The sequence below is a fragment of the Rhinoraja longicauda genome, chromosome 16, assembly GCF_053455715.1.
Source record: "Rhinoraja longicauda isolate Sanriku21f chromosome 16, sRhiLon1.1, whole genome shotgun sequence".
In the NCBI taxonomy this organism is placed as follows: domain Eukaryota; kingdom Metazoa; phylum Chordata; class Chondrichthyes; order Rajiformes; family Arhynchobatidae; genus Rhinoraja; species Rhinoraja longicauda.
The window spans coordinates 47,309,062-47,326,202 of NC_135968.1; the positions used below are offsets into that span (position 1 = coordinate 47,309,062).

Below are 17,141 nucleotides of genomic sequence, written 5' to 3' on the forward strand. Positions count from 1 at the left end.
TAATATTTAATACTGGTAGTAGTGCAGATATTTTTTAGCATAACTCTACAGAGGATTATTTTGGGCAGGGTGATGAAATAAATTATTCTAGTTGAGGGTAAAGTATATTTTGTGATTTTTAAAACGAGAAACGTGAAATCATGTAACTTAAGAGATTTTTTGTCAAATAGGGAAAATCAAAGCCAATTAAAATTATGACTAGGCTTACCTTGATTGCCTCTGATGTTTCTCATTACAATCAATTGGTAAGTATTAACCATTCATTTTAATTCTAAGGTGTGTGGTTTGTGAACTAGTCATTCCTAATGTTTTTTTATTTGATTGCACAGAGAAGATTTACAAGAATGTTACTTGCAATGAAAATTGTAAAAATGGAGAAAGACAATTGAATTTGGCTTTACTTTGGCGCAGAAAAGTTGAGGGGAGACGTATTTGAGTTATATAACATTACTAGACCAAGTGGACCCGTTGGGCCCAAACCTCTGCTGCATTGGTGCAGCACCCTCTCCTCCCCATCTCCCCCCCCCTTCCCACCCCCCCCCCACTCCACTCCATCCCCCTCAACCCCCCTTATCCTCCCTCCAGCTCAGCCTCGCCTCTCCCTTCCCCTCCCCCCCCACTCCATCCCCCTTATCCTCTCTCCTCCCCCCCTCCCTCCCTAGGAAATAGATTTAAACTTTAAAATGTGAATAGCTTTAAAAATATAACACCGATTTCAATGAAACTTCTTCCATTAGCACCAAAGGGACAACAGCGAGTCAGGTGGGCCTAGAATTATCATGCTATCGTGTACCATTTTGGCTGTAGTTCAGGAACAAACAAACAAACAAACAAACGAGAGTTTTAGTATATAGATGAGGAATTAATATAAGGGATTTATTTCCCTTAGCAAAGGGTCAAAATCTAGGAGGCTTGCATTTAAAGTAATTGTTAGATGGGGCAATGAGGACAAAAAAAATCAAAAGTGTGGTAGGAATCTGAAACCCACTGCCTGAAAGAGTGGTGGGGATAGAAATTCTTACAGCACTTGATACACATGGATATATACAGGTTTAGCTTTATTATTGTCACATGTGCAGAGGTAGAGTAAAAAGCTTTCCAAACAGATCAGATATACTAAACTTGTGACCTGCTAGACTGGATGTAATGCTGGAAGTTAGGATTAGGCTGATTTTGATCTTCTTGGACTTATGCTGACAGATAAATTTATGAAACAGCCTGTGTAATTATAAAGATGTAGATGATAACTGGCCACAGTAGAGGAGTGATGCAAAATTGAATGACATTTTTATTAGCATTGAACTGGAGCATACTGTGCTCCTCCAGCTCTCTCAGGTCACTGCAAAAAGCAGCAAGAACCTTACAATTGGAGGATAGCTGGAGATGTATAGCCAAGTGTCTAATGTTCATAGGGAAGCTTAGTAAACAGTTTTAGTTCACCAAGGATAATTGCAATAGTATTTATTGAAGTTGAAATGTATTTAAAATGAATGGCTTACGATTGATTTTGTAATGCATCGGTAAAAGTAACTCCTTTTTATATTGTGCATACATTCATTAATTTTTTTTGGAAAAGTTATCAAATGAATAAAGATATAGATATTTTCAAAAATTAAAAAGTGCAATTTATCTTGATGTCCATTATATGTTTAGTGTATTTTACTGGCCAAAGCAATAAATGTAAGCCTGCATTCAATCAAGGATATTGAGAGCTAACAATGATTAGTTATGATTTTACTGAAGTAAATAAAATGTACTGTTATCACCACTAACACATTATGTTGCAGAGAACCACCTATCCTCAAACCATGCCGTATGATATTATTGCTGTGGAACCAAAAACAGAAAAGTTGTTTCATGTAAGTGTATTAGAATTAAGAAGGTATAATTAACATTGTTTTCCATTGCTTTGTGGTCTCCCTCTTTTATATGCAGTTTTATTTCCATTTATGCTTTTATGGTGTGCCTCAGATTACACATGTCTAGAGTTCGGAGAATAAGCAATTCTTTTGGCTTGTGTATATGCACCAATACACCCATGTGGACCACACACACCAGACATTGTTAATGAATAACAGGAAGATGTTCTCTTTTTATTCTCTTTAAAAAAATCCATGATCGTTTACAAAATTGTCATGGTTGATGTGGAACAGACATTGTGATCAAATGGGTTAATTAGTCAGTAAAAGGTGCAAAAATGGAACAACTGGCTTTCATTGGACATGGGGAATTGGTTGCATAGTTAACAATGATTCTAAATTGACCAGGCTCTTGGTGTCTGTGAATTTTAGAGTTTGGATAGTCCTATGACTATATCAATGTGTTTCCTGTGGTGGAAGGCAGACTTTTATTTTCTTGGCTTTAAGATATGCCTGATACGGCAGGATGCCCACAAGGAGTTTGTCTCCCCGATGGACTGGCTCCACACCGTGAGGTAATAATTGGTGTGCTTGCAGTCTGGGCAAGCAGACTTGTGCACACAAGGACAGTGTCCAATAGCTAAAGACCAAAGTTAAACATAAAATAATAGGAGTAGCCTTTACTGCTGCTGCTTGCCAGTCCCTTTCATATGCCCTTTGAGGATCCATACTCAGAAAACACTCCAAAGATGTTATAATATCTAACCTAAAATAATAATAACTGATTAAGAAGATGCCACATCTTAAGGAAAGAAACCTGTTACTTCCTTGAACAAGATCATGAGTGTTCGTCTTTCCCATATCCTGCAATATAACTCAATGGTACTTTATTGCCACATCCACTGAGATACAGTGACATTCTGTGTCTTGCATACAATTCAGTAAAATTATACTAAACCAAAGTACAATCCTAATTAAGTACAAAAGTGCAACATATATACTTAAAAATAGTAGACTTCATTGTGGTAGTTGTCAAAGAGGTGCCACATTTTCAGCGCCATCTTTTGTTTTTCAAGTTCTTAAAGTTTAGAGCTGTTGTAGAGCAAAGGGATTTAAGAGTACAGGTACATAGTTCCCTGAAAGTGGCGTCATGGGTAGATAGGGTTGTGGAGAAGGCGCTTGGAACATAGAACATTACAACCCTTCAGCCTACAATGTTTGTTCCCAACATAATGCCAAGTTAAACTGATCTCATCTGTCTGTACATGGTCCATATCCCTCTATTCCTGCACTTCATTGTGTCTATGTAAAAACCTCTTAAATGCCACTATCTTATCTGTCTCCACACCTGTCAAGTTAGGAAGAGGGGATGTTCAACGAGATCTGGGTGTCCTAGTGCATCAGTCACTGAAAGGAAGCATGCAGGTACAGCAGGCAGTGAAGAAAGCCAATGGAATGTTGGCCTTCATAACAAGAGGAGTTGAGTATAGGAGCAAAGAGGTCCTTCTACAGTTGTACCGGGCCCTGGTGAGACCGCACCTGGAGTACTGTGTGCAGTTTTGGTCTCCAAATTTGAGGAAGGATATTCTTGCTATTGAGGGCGTGCAGCGTAGGTTCACTAGGTTAATTCCCGGAATGGTGGGACTGTCGTATGTTGAAAGGCTGGAGCAATTAGGCTTGTATACACTGGAATTTAGAAGGATGAGGGGGGATCTTATTGAAACATATAAGATAATTAGGGAATTGGACACAGTAGAGGCAGGAAACATGTTCCCAATGTTGGGGGAGTCCAGAACAAGGGGCCACAGTTTAAGAATAAGGGGTAGGCCATTTAGAACGGAGATGAGGAAGAACTTTTTCAGTCAGAGAGTGGTGAAGGTGTGGAATTCTCTGCCTCAGAGGCCAGTTCGTTGGATGCTTTCAAGAGAGAGCTGGATAGAGCTCTTAAGGATAGCGGAGTGAGGGGGTATGGGGAGAAGGCAGGAACGGGGTACTGATTGAGAGTGATCAGCCATGATCGCATTGAATGGCGGTGCTGGCTCGAAGGGTTGAATGGCCTACTCCTGCACCTATTGTCTATTGTCTACCACCTCTGGCAAATGCATTCCAGATCCCCACAACACTCTGTTTAAACAAAACTTGTCCTGCACATATCCATTTAAACTTTCCCCCTCACCTAATAACTCTGTCCTCTAGTGTTGGGCTTGTCCACCCTGGGGGGAAAAGGTTCTGACTGTGTCTGTGCATCTTATAATTTAATCATGTCTTCTGGGAGCACTCTTAAGGCCATCAGGAGGGCAAAAAGAGGAGCCCACAAAGCGGAGCTGGCAGGCAAGGTTAATGAAAATCCTAGGAAATTGTACAGGTATATCAAGAGGAAGAGGGTGGCTAGGGAAAGAAAAGTCATCTTTAAAGATCAGCATTGATGTCTGTAAGAGTTTTGGAAAATATTAAATGAATATTTCTCATCTGTTTTACTGAGAAGATCATTAAAACCAAGGAATTGAGGCAGATGAGTTGTGATGTCTTAAATCATATACAAATTGCCAAACAGGAGGTGATGTCAGCCTGATGTCAGTGATGGGAAAGTTGTTGGAGGGGATTCTTGAAGACTGGATCTACAGCATTTGCATTTGTGCAGACTGATTTAGGCAGATTCAGCATGACTTTGTGTGTGGGAAATAGTGTGTCACAAGTAAGATTAAAGGGGAGGCCGGGGTGAGAAGAAGCTTTTTCATCCAGAGAGTTGTAAATTTGTGGAATTCTCTGCCACAGAAGGCAATGGAACCCAATTCACTGGGTGAATTTAAAAGAAAGTTAGATAGAGCTCTGGGGGCGAGTGGAATCAAGGGATATGGGGAGAAGGCAGGCACAGGTTACTGATTGTGGATGATCACGATGATTGGTGGTGTTGGCTCAAAGGGCCAAATGGCCTCCTGCACCTATTTTCTATGTTTCTAAGTCTGATCAAGTTTTTTGAAGAGGTTAACAAGAGAACTGATAAGGGGAGGGCAGTGGGCATTATTTATATGGATGTTAATAAGACCTTTGCCAAGGTCCCGCACAGTAGGCCAGTCTGGAAAGTTCGATCACGTGGAATCTTAAGTGAGCTAGCCGACTGGTCAAAATTGGCTTATGGGAAGGAGTCAAAAGATAATTGTGGCGCATTGTTTTTCTGATTGGAGGCCTGTGACCAGTGGAGGGCCACAGGGGCAGTGCTGAGTCCACTGTTGTTCTCTACGGGAAAGGTTTGACTGACAGTATTGATAATGTTTGTAAATTTGCAAATTTCGCAACAATTGGTTGTGTGGACAGTGAGGAAGGATATCTAAATGACAACAGGCTATAGGGTGTAGATCAGTTGGAAAGGTGGGCCAAAGAATGGTAAATGGAATGTAACTCTGACAAGTGTGAGATGTGGCACCTTGGTATGTCACAACAGGACAGAGCCTGGAGAATGTTGTAGAACAGAGATATCTGGGAGTACATGTGTAGGAAAAAACTGCAGATGCTGGTTAAAATCGAAGGTAGACACAAAATGCTTGAGTAACTCAGCTGGTCAGGCAGCATCGCAGGAGAGAAGGAATGGGTGATGTTTCGGGTCGAGACCCTTCTTCAGTCGACATGAAATATCACCCATTCCTTCTCTCCCGAGATGCTGCCTGACCCACTGAGTTACTCCAGCATTTTGTGTCTATCCGGGAGTACAGGTGCATGGTACTCTGAAAATGGCGAGTCAGGTGGACAGTGTGGTGAAGAATGTATTTGCCATGCTTACCTTTGTTGGGAAGGGGTATTAGGTACAAAGATTAACCATGGTAGAACAAGGAAAGACCCTGCTGAGGGAACTTGAGAAGCTAAAGACAAAATTTTAAAAGAACCAAAAAGGTAATAATCTCTGGATTGCTACCTGAGCCACAAGCAAATTGGCATAGAATCTACAAGGTTACGGTGGCTCAAAAATTGTTGAAGGAGAAGTGGAGTTTGAATAAATGAGACATTGGCATGGGTATTGGGGAAGGAGGACAGACTCCATCTGATGGTTACCGGGGCCAGGTCCTGGCAAATCACGTAACAAGGGCTGTTGAAAGGACTTGAAGGTAGGTAGTGGGAGAGTGGGTTTAACAGATTGGAAAAGCACTGATAAAGTTAAAAGGAAGGAGAGTTCAGTAACGGTTACTTAAGTCTTCAGAATACAAAATATAAAAAATAGGACCAATTTGCGAAGAGGGTGGTGAATACAGAACTGAAGGTGTTGTACTTGAAAGCCTGCAGTATAAGAAACACGTGGATGAGTTTGTAGCACAATTGGAAATTGGCGAGTACACCATTGTCATCGAGACATGGCTGAATGAAGATTGGAGCTGGGATCTGAAATTCCAAGGATATCATCCTATTGAAAAGACAGGTGGGTGGGCAGAGAGGATGGAATGACTCTGTTGATAAGGAATTAAATCCATTCCTTAGCAAGAAACAACAGAGGATCAGGAGATGTAGTATCCTTGTAGGTAGAGTTAAGAAATTGCAAGGGTAAAAAGGCTTTGATATGAGTTCTATGCAGGTACACAACCGATTATCCGGCAACTGATGGTCCGGCACCTCTTTTAATCCAGACAGAATTACAGGAGCATTTCGTGCGGCACATGCTCTTTCAGGACATGTGCCTTTGTCCTGAAAGAGTTAATTGTTTACTTAATTGTTAATTTTTTTTTTTAATTCTAGCAGTCCATGGTGCTTTAGAGACACAGGAGGGGTATAATTAGTGGGTTAGAGGTGTATTGTTGAATTAATATTACGTGGCTTCTGTTGGTCTGGGAAGTGGATAATCCGACAAGGCTCTGGAACCAAGGGTCCTGGAAAATCAATTGTGTACCTGTACAGGCCAGGATGTAGGGTACAAATTCCATCAAGAGATAGAAACGGTTTGCAAGAAAGGCTGTGGTTCTGGGGATTTCAATATGCAGGTAGACTGGGAAAATCAGGTTGGTTCTGGATCCCAAAAGAAGGAATTTGTAGAATGCTTACGAGACGTCTTTTTCGAGCCCACTGGGAAGATTTGATTAAGGAGAAGGAGCCCCCTGGAGGCGGTGATCATAATATGATAGAATTCACCCGGCAGATTGGGAAGGAGAAGCTGAAATCAGATATAGAGTCATAGAGTCCTACAGCACAGAAAGAGGCCCTTCGGCCCATCGTGTCCGCGCCGCCCGTTACCAAACACAGTCTAATTTTAATCCCATTTTCCCGCATTTGTACCGTAGCCCTGAATGTTGTAGCATTTCAAGTGCCCATCCAAATGCCTCTTAAACGTTGTGAGTGTTCCCGCCTCCACCACCACCCCAGGCAGTGAGTTCCAGACTCCAACCACCCTCTGGGTGAAAAGGTTCTTTCTCACATCCCCCCTGAAACCTCCCTCCCCTTACCCTGTATCTATGTCCCCTCGTTGTTGAACCTTCCACCAGTGGAAGAAGTTCCCCGCCATCTACCTTATCTATGCCCCTCATGATCTTGTACACCTCGATCATGTCCCCTCTCAGCCTTCTCTGCTCCAGGGAAAACAACCAGTCTGCTCAGTCTCTCCTCATAGCCGAGGCCCTTCATCCCTGGCAGCATCCTGGTGAATCTCCTCTGCACCCTCTCCAAAGCTATCACATCCTTTCTATAATGTGGTGACCAGAACTGTACACAATACTCCAGCTGCGGCCTCACCAGTGTTCTGTACAATTCCATCATTACCCCCCTACTTTTATATTCGATGCCCCGGCTAATGAAGGCCAGTAACCCATATGCCTTTTTGACCACCCTGTCCTGCTGCCTTCAAGGACTTGTGTACCTGTACTCCAAGGTCCCTCTGTACCCCCGTCTTCCCTAGGGTCCTTCCATTCATGGTGTACTCCCTCTCCAAGTTATTTCTGCCAAAGTGCATCACCTCGCACTTTTCAGGATTAAATTCCATCTGCCACTGCTCTGCCCATCTGACCATCTCATCTATATCTTCCTGCAGCTTGCAGATCCCTTCCTCGCTATTCACCACCCCCCCTAACTTTGTGTCATCTGCAAACTTGCTGATCATGCCCTGTACGTTGACATCCAGATCATTAATGTAGATTACAAACAGTAAGGGACCCAACACCGATCCCTGCGGCACCCCACAGTATCATATATCAGTATCATTGTTGAGTATTGTTGAAGCATACTAAGGGGAGAATGAAACAACCGTGGCTGACAAAGGAAGACAAACACACTGTTAAAGCAAAAGACAAAGCATATAATAATGGCAATTATATAATAATTAAACCCAACAGAAGGCAACTAGAAAAGCAATAAGGGGAGAAACGATGAAATCTGAAGGTAAATTAGCTATTGGAGGATACCAAAAGTTTCTTCAAAAGGGTGCAGCCCTGTTCGGGTGCAGCCCAGTGAGGGAAGTGCCCAGTGAGAAAAGTGCGAGTCTTTGGCTGCGAGTGTGCCCAGTGAGAAAAGTGCGAGTCTTTGGCTGCGAGTGTGCCCAGTGAGAAAAGTGCGAGTCTTTGGCTGCGAGTGTGCCCAGTGAGAAAAGTGCGAGTCTTTGGCTGCGAGTGAGAAAAGTGCGAGTCTTTGGCTGCGAGTGTGCCCAGTGAGAAAAGTGCGAGTCTTTGGCTGCGAGTGAGAAAAGTGCGAGTCTTTGGCTGCGAGTGTGCCCAGTGAGAAAAGTGCGAGTCTTTGGCTGCGAGTGTGCCCAGTGAGAAAAGTGCGAGTCTTTGGCTGCGAGTCTTCGGCGAGGAGGCTGAGGTGAGGAGGTTACAATTGTTTTAAGCCTGAACTGTTTATAGACACAAAGTAATGGCGGAAAAGTTGGTGCAGTGTGTTTCCTGCAGGATGTGGGAAGATAGGGACGTCGCTGGAGCTTCTGGGAGCTACACCTGCAAGAACTGTGTCCAGGTGCAGCTCCTGAATGGATGTGTGGCGGAGTTGGAGAGGCAGTTGGATGACCTCAGGGCCATCCGGGAATGCGAGAGTTTCCTCGACAGGACCTATTGTGAGGCTGTCACGCCAAGGGTCCAGGTCGAGCGAAGGTGGGAGACTGTTTCAGGGGGGAGTGGACGTGGACTACAGGAGACCCCAGTGGCTGTGTCTATTGCAAATAGGTATACCCTCTTGGGAACTGTCGGGGCAGAAGACGTTTCCAGTCCGAGTGGCGGACCTGTTGGGAAGGATACTCGACAGGGGAGACCGAAGTCAGGAAGAGCCGTAGTGGTCGGTGACTCCATCGTCCGAGGGACAGACAGAAGATTCTGTGGCAGCAGGAGGGACTTGAGGATGGTCTGTTGCCTCCCTGGTGTCAGGGTTCAGCACATCACGGACCGGCTTCAGAAAATCCTAGTGAGGGAAGGTGATCAACCTGAAGTCGTTGTGCATGTGGGCACGAATGACGTCGGGCGGAAGAGGAAGGAGGTGCTACAGCGGGAGTTTAGAGAGTTAGGAAAAAGACTGAGAAGTAGGACGTCGAAGGTGGTTATCTCTGGACTGCTACCGGTACCTCGTGCTGGTGAGGCCAGGAACAGAGAGATGGAGGGTATGAATTTATGGCTGAGGGGTTGGTGCAGAGAGCAGGGATTTAGATTTCTGGACCACTGGGATCTCTTCTGGGCTAGGGGTGACTTGTACAAAAGGAACGGGTTACATCTTAACAGCAGGGGGACAAACATTCTGGCAGGCAGGTTTGCTAGTGCGACACCTGTGGCTTTAAACTAAGTAGTAGGGGGGAGGGGTTAACAAATTGGGAATATGAAGATGAGGTTAAAGGGAATACAGGAGATATTGCAGAAGACTCTCGGAAGAATGGGAACAGAAGTTCTAGAGGGGAAAAGAGATTAAGGGCAGGGCCATTTGTGACCGATGTGAGAGGGGAGGTAAATACAGAAGTTAAAGTGTTGTACTTAAATGCGCGTAGTATAAAAAATAAAGTGGATGAGCTTGAGGCTCAGTTAGTCATGGGCAAGTATGATGTTGTAGGGATCACTGAGACATGGCTACAAGAGGACCAGGGCTGGGAATTGAATATTCAGGGGTACACAACGTATAGAAAAGACAGACAGGTGGGCAGAGGGGGTGGGGTTGCTCTGCTGGTAAGGAATGATATTCATTCCCTTGCAAGGGGTGACATAGAATCAGGAGATGTTGAATCAGTATGGATAGAAATGAGGAATTGGAAGGGTAAAAAGACTCTAATGGGAGTTATCTATAGGCCCCCAAACAGTAGCCTCGACATAGGGTGCAAGTTGAATCAGGAGATAAAATTGGCGTGTCACAAATGTAATGCTACGGTGGTTATGGGAGATTTCAACATGCAGGTAGACTGGGAAAATCAGGTTGGAAATGGACCCCAGGAAAGAGAGTTTGTAGAGTGCCTTCGAGATGGATTCTTAGAACAGCTTGTACTGGAGCCTACCAGGGAGAATGCAATTCTGGATTTAGTGTTGTGTAATGATCCTGATCTGATAAGGGGACTAGAGGTAAAAGAGCCATTAGGAGGCAGTGATCACAACATGATAAGTTTTACTCTGCAAATGGAAAGGCAGAAGGGAAAATCGGAAGTGTCGGTATTACAGTATAGCAAAGGGGATTACAGAGGCATGAGGCAGGAGCTGGCCAAAATTGACTGGAAGGAGGCCCTAGCAGGGAAGACGGTAGAACAGCAATGGTAGGTATTCCTGGGAATAATGCAGAGGTTGCAGGATCAATTTATCCCAAAGAGGCAGAAAGACTCTAAGGGGAGTAAAAGACACCTGTGGCTGACGAGGGAAGTCAAGGACAGCATAAAAATTAAGGAGAGGAAGTATAACATAGCAAAGAAGAGTGGGAAGACAGAGGATTGGGACTCTTTTAAAGAGCAACAAAAGTTAACTAAAAAGGCAATACGGGGAGAAAAGATGAGGTACGAGAGTAAACTAGCCAATAATATAAAGGAGGATAGGAAAAGTTTTTTTAGGTACGTGAAGAGGAAAAAAATAGTCAAGGCAAATGTGGGTCCCTTGAAGACAGAAGCAGGGGAATTTATTATGGGGAACAAAGAAATGGCAGACGAGTTAAACCGTTACTTTGGATCTGTGTTTACTGAGGAGGATACACACAATCTCCCAAATGTTCTAGGGGCCGGAGAACCTAGGGTGATGGAGGAACAGAAGGAAATCCACATTAGGCAGGAAATGGTTTTGGGTAGACTGATGGGACTGAAGGCTGATAAATCCCCAGGGCCTGATGGTCTGCATCCCAGGGTACTTAAGGAGGTGGCTCTAGAAATAGTGGAAGCATTGGAGATCATTTTGCAATGTTCTATAGATTCAGGATCAGTTCCTGTGGATTGGAGGATAGCAAATGTTATCCCACTTTTTAAGAAAGGAGGGAGAGAGAAAACGGGTAATTATAGACCAGTTAGTCTGACATCAGTGGGGAAGATGCTGGATTCAATTATAAAAGACGAAATTGCTGAGCATTTGGACGGTAGTAACAGGATCATTCCGAGTCAGCATGGATTTACGAAGGGGAAATCATGCTTGACAAATCTACTGGAATTTTTTGAGGATGTAACTAGGAAAATTGACAGGGGAGAGTCAGTGGATGTGGTGTACCTCGACTTTCAGAAAGCCTTCGACAAGGTCCCACATAGGAGATTAGTGGGCAAAATTAGAGCACATGGTATTGGGGGTAGGGTACTGACATGGATAGAAAATTGGTTGACAGACAGAAAGCAAAGAGTGGGGATAAATGGGTCCCTTTCGGAATGGCAGGCAGTGACCAGTGGGGTACCGCAAGGTTCGGTGCTGGGACCCCAGCTATTTATGATATACATTAATGACTTAGATGAAGGGATTAAAAGTACCATTAGCAAATTTGCAGATGATACTAAGCTGGGGGGTAGTGTGAATTGTGAGGAAGATGCAATAAGGCTGCAGGGTGACTTGGACAAGTTGTGTGAGTGGGCGGATACATGGCAGATGCAGTTTAATGTAGATAAGTGTGAGGTTATTCACTTTGGAAGTAAGAATAGAAAGGCAGATTATTATCTGAATGATGTCAAGTTAGGAAGAGGGGATGTTCAACGAGATCTGGGTGTCCTAGTGCATCAGTCACTGAAAGGAAGCAGGCAGTGAAGAAAGCCAATGGAATGTTGGCCTTCATAACAAGAGGAGTTGAGTATAGGAGCAAAGAGGTCCTTCTGCAGTTGTACCGGGCCCTGGTGAGACCGCACCTGGAGTACTGTGTGCAGTTTTGGTCTCCAAATTTGAGGAAGGATATTCTTGCTATTGAGGGCTTGCAGCGTAGGTTCACTAGGTTAATTCCTGGAATGGCGGGACTGTCGTATGTTGAAAGGCTGGAGCAATTAGGCTTGTATACACTGGAATTTAGAAGGATGAGGGGGGATCTTATTGAAACATATAAGATGATTAGGGGATTGGACACATTAAAGGCAGGAAACATGTTCCCAATGTTGGGGGAGTCCAGAACAAGGGGCCACAGTTTAAGAATAAGGGGTAGGCCATTTAGAACGGAGATGAGGAAGAACTTTTTCAGTCAGAGAGTGGTGAAGGTGTGGAATTCTCTGCCTCAGAAGGCAGTGGAGGCCAGTTCGTTGGATGCTTTCAAGAGAGAGCCTGATAGAGCTCTTAAGGATAGCGGAGTGAGGGGGTATGGGGAGAAGGCAGGAACGGGGTACTGATTGAGAGTGATCAGCCATGATCGCATTGAATGGCGGTGCTGGCTCGAAGGGCTGAATGGCCTACTCCTGCACCTATTGTCTATTGTCTATATATAAAGAGTTAGAGAGAGGCAAGAGTGGATATTGGACCACTGGAAAATAACTTGGGGAACAAGGAAATGGCAGGCGAACCGAACAAGTTTTATGCATCAATCTTCACAGTGGAAGACACCAGCAAAGTGCCAGAAATTCAAGAGAGTCAGAGGGCAAAGGTAAGTGCAGTTGCTATTACTGAGGAAAAGGTGCTTGGGAAAGGTCTGAAGGTGAAAGTCTCCAGATGGACTGCACCCCAGGGTAGAAAAAAAGGTAGCTGTAGAGATTGTGGAAGCATCAGTAGTGATCTTTCAAGAATCACTAGAGTCAGAAATGGTTCCAGGGGACTAGAAAATCACAAATGTTACTCCACTATTTAAGAAGGGAGCAAGGCAAAAGAAAGGGAATAATGGGCCGATTAGCCTGACTTCATTGGTTGGTAGGATTATTACGGTCATTATTAATGATGAGGTTTTAAGGTACTTGGAAGCACATGATAAAATAGGCCGAAGACAGCATAGTTTTGTTAAGGGGAGATCTTGCCTGGCAAATCTGTTTGAATCCTTTGAGGTAGTAACAAGCAGGATAGACTAAGGAGAGTGTGAATGTTATTTACTTGGATTTTCAGGGAATGAAAATTTCAAACCTCGGTTTGTTAGTCAAAAGTTTGAATGTTGTGAGAATCTGCATACCTTCTGAGCTCTTCAAATATACTGAAGAGATCCTGGCTCTGGTCTGTGCATTGTCCTCCAGTCACCGTCGGCAATGTCCACAGCTGTACCCAACCCCTGACCTACCTGGTGTTTGCTGCAGTTGCCTTGCGTGTCAGTAGAAGCTCCTTAGAAACCTCCAGAAACCTGGGAGCACATTTCTTGCCTTTCAGAGCTGATGTAGCCACGTCGTACTAATCAGCACTCTCCAGTAATGGGAATACTGCTGGTGATGTTGAATGTGCACCTTTTAGTGGGCTGTCCAATGAGATCTCAGTTATCAGCTGAATGCCAGCAGCTATAAGAGTTTCAACAAAAGCTTTTCAGTGGCAGACATTGAAATTGAAACACTGTTGCAGCGATGGAGCCCAGCAGTGTTATTCTTTTGAAAAATCAGTGAGCTTATTAAAAAAATTGTAAGACATTCAATATCGTTCCCCTGCCACCACAGGAGATGCAACACCTGCTCTTTTACCTCCTCCCTTAACTCTGTCCAGGGACCCTGACAGTCCTTCCATCTGAAATAGAGGATCTCGCACACCTCCTCTAACCACATCTACCGTATCTGGTGTTCTCGATATGCTCCTGTACGCAAGGCCAAGAGTAGACTCAGCGACCATTTCGCTGAACGCCTGCGCTCGGTCTGCCAAGGGCAATAGGCAATAGGTGCAGGAGGAGGCCATTTGGCCCTTCGCGCCAGCGTCGGCATTATCTGTGATCATGTCTAATCATCCACAATCAGTACCCCGATCCTGCCTTCTCCCCATATCCCTTGACTCCGCTATCTTGTAGAGCTCTATCTAACTCTCTTGAAAGCATCCAGAGAATTGGCCTCCACTGCCTTCTGAGGCAGAGAATTCCACAAATTGACAACTCTGGATGAAAACGTTTTTCCTCACCTCCGTTCTAAATGGCCTACCCCTTATTCTTAAACTGGCCCCTGGTACTGGTCTCCCCCAACATCGGGAACATGTTTCCTGCCTCTATAGTGTCCAATCATTTAATAATCTTATATCTATATACTATAACTCTTGTTTGTTTGTGATCGAACTACAGCCAAAACGGTACACGATAGCGCCACAATTTTAAGCCCACCTTACTCACCGTCATTGCTTTAATGATAATGCACTCATTTCATGTGTTATAAATAGGTAAATTATGCAAACACCCCTCCTCCCTGAACCACTTCCTCCATTAAAAGTTGGTTAACCCGTTCCACAATTTGCAACGATGTATCCCTCTTGGGATCATTCCGTCAATAGACAATAGGTGCAGGAGGAGGCCATTCGGCCCTTCGAGCCAGCACCCCCATTCAATGTGATCATGGCTGATCATTCTCAATCAGTACCCCGTTCCTGCCTTCTCCCCATAGCCCCTGACTCCGCTATCCTTAAGAGCTCTATCCAGCTCTCTCTTGAATGCATTCAGAGAATTGGCCTCCACTGCCTTCTGAGGCAGAGAATTCCACACATTCACAACTCTCTGAGTGAAAAAGTTTTTCCTCATCTCAGTTCTAAATGGCCTACCCCTTATTCTTAAACTGTGGCCCCTTGTTCTGGACTCCCCCAACATTGGGAACATGTTTCCTGACTCTAACGTGTCCAACCCCTTAATAATCTTATACGTTTCGATAAGATCTCCTCTCATCCTTCTAAATTCCAGTGTATACAAGCCTAGTCGCTCCAGTCTTTCAACATATGACAGTCCCGCCATTCCGGGAATTAACCTAGAAAACCTAAGCTGCACGACCTCAATAGCAAGAATATCCTTCCTCAAATTTGGAGACCAAACCTGCACACAGTACTCCAGGTGAGGTCTCACTAGGGCCATGTACAACTGCAGAAGGACCTCTTTGCTCTTATACTCAACTACTCTTGTTATGAAGGCCAACATTCCATTGGCTTTCTTCACTGCCTACTGTACCTGCATGCTTCCTTTCAGTGACTGATGCATTAGGACACCCAGATCTCGTTGTACGTCACCTTTTCCTAACTTGACACCATTCAGATAATACTCTGCCTTCTTATTCTTATAACCAAAGTAGATAACCTCACACTTATCCACATTAAACTGCATCTGCCATGCATCCACCCACTCACACAACCTGTCCAAGTCACCCTGCAACCTCTTAGCATCTTCCTCACAGTTGACACTACCACCCAGCTTTGTATCATCTGCAAATTTGCTAATGGTACTTTTAATCCCTTCATCAAAGTTATTAATGTATATTGTAAATAGCTGCGGTCCCAGCACCGAGCATTGCGGCACCCCACTAGTTACTGCCTGCCATTCTGAAAGGGGCCCATTTATCCCCACTCTTTGCTTTCTGTCTGTCAACCAATTTTCTATCCATGTCAGTACCCTACCTCCAATACCATGTGCTCTAATTTTGCCCACTAATCTCCTATGTGGGACCTTGTCAAAGGCTTTCTGAAAGTCAAGGTACACCGCATCCACCAGCTCTCCCCTGTCAATTTTCCTAGTTACATCCTCAAAGAATGCCAGAAGATTAGTCGAGCATGATTTCCCCTTCGTAAATCCATGCTGACTCGGAGCAATCCTATTACTACTATCCAAATGCTCCGCAATTTTGTCTTGTATAATTGACTCCAGCATCTTCCCCACCACTGATGTCAGACTAGCTGGTCTATAATTTCCCGTTTTCTCTCTCCCTCCTTTCTTAGAAAGTGGGACAACATTAGCTACCCTCCAATCCACAGCAACTGATCCTGAATCTATAGAACATTGGAAAATGATCACCAATGCATCCACAATTTCTAGCGCCACCTCCTTAAGTACTCTGGGATGCAAACCATCAGGTCCTGGGGATTTATCAGCCTTCAGTCCCATCAGTCTACCCAACACCATATCCTGCCTAATGTGGATTTCCTTCAGTTCCTCTGTCACCCTAGGATCTCTGGCCACTAGAACATCTGGGAGATTGCTTGTACCTTCCTTAGTGAAGACAGATCCAAAGTACCTGTTCAACTCGTCTGCCATTTCCTTGTTCCCCATAATAAATTCCCCCGCTTCTGTCTTCAAGGGACCCACATTTGCCTTGACTATTTTTTTTCCTCTTTACATGCCTAAAAAAGCTTTTACTATCCTCCTTTATATTATTGGCTAGTTTACCCTCGTACATCATCTTTTCTCCCCGTATTGACTTCTTAGTCATCTTCTGTTGCTCTTTAAAAGAGTCCCAAGGCTTCCCACTCTTCTTTGCTTTGTTGTACTTCTGCTTTTCTATTTTTATGCTGTCCTTGACTTCCCTTGTCAGCCACGGGTGCCTCTTACTCCCCTTGGAATCTTTCCTCCTCTTTGGGATAAATTGATCCTGCAACTTCTGCATTATTCCCTGCTAGGGCCTCCTTCCAGTCAATTCTGGCCAGCTCCTGCCTCATGCCTCCCTTTGCTATACTGTAATACTGACACTTCCGATTTTCCCTTCTCCCTCTCAATTTGCAGAGTAAAACTTATCATATTGTGATCACTGCATCCTAATGGCTCTTTTATCTCGAGTCCCCTTATCAGATCAGGTTCATTACACAACACTAAATACAGAATTGCCTTCTCCCTGGTAGGCTCCAGTACAAGCTGTTCTAAGAATCCATCTCGGAGACACTCCACAAACTCTCTTTCCTGGGGTCCCTTACCAACCTGATTTTCCCAGTCTACCTGCATGTTGAAATCTCCCATAACCACTGTAGCATTACATTTGCGACATGCCAATTTTCGCTCCTGATTCAACTTGCACCCTATGTCCCTAGCCAATATTTCAGGAAACCATCCTGCTGGAGCTCA

The 17,141-nt window shown here is 44.3% G+C and overlaps 1 protein-coding gene across 1 annotated transcript in view; it reads left to right on the forward strand.

Moving 5' to 3' along the window:
* Positions 1-17,141, forward strand: part of rpp30 (ribonuclease P/MRP 30 subunit) — a 61,397-nt gene that overhangs the window by 18,390 nt on the left and 25,866 nt on the right. Inside the window, exons 4-5 of the mRNA XM_078412898.1 lie at positions 171-245; positions 1,788-1,859. Of these exons, the coding sequence (XP_078269024.1) occupies positions 171-245; positions 1,788-1,859 (147 nt within the window). The remainder of the gene's footprint in view (positions 1-170; positions 246-1,787; positions 1,860-17,141) is intronic.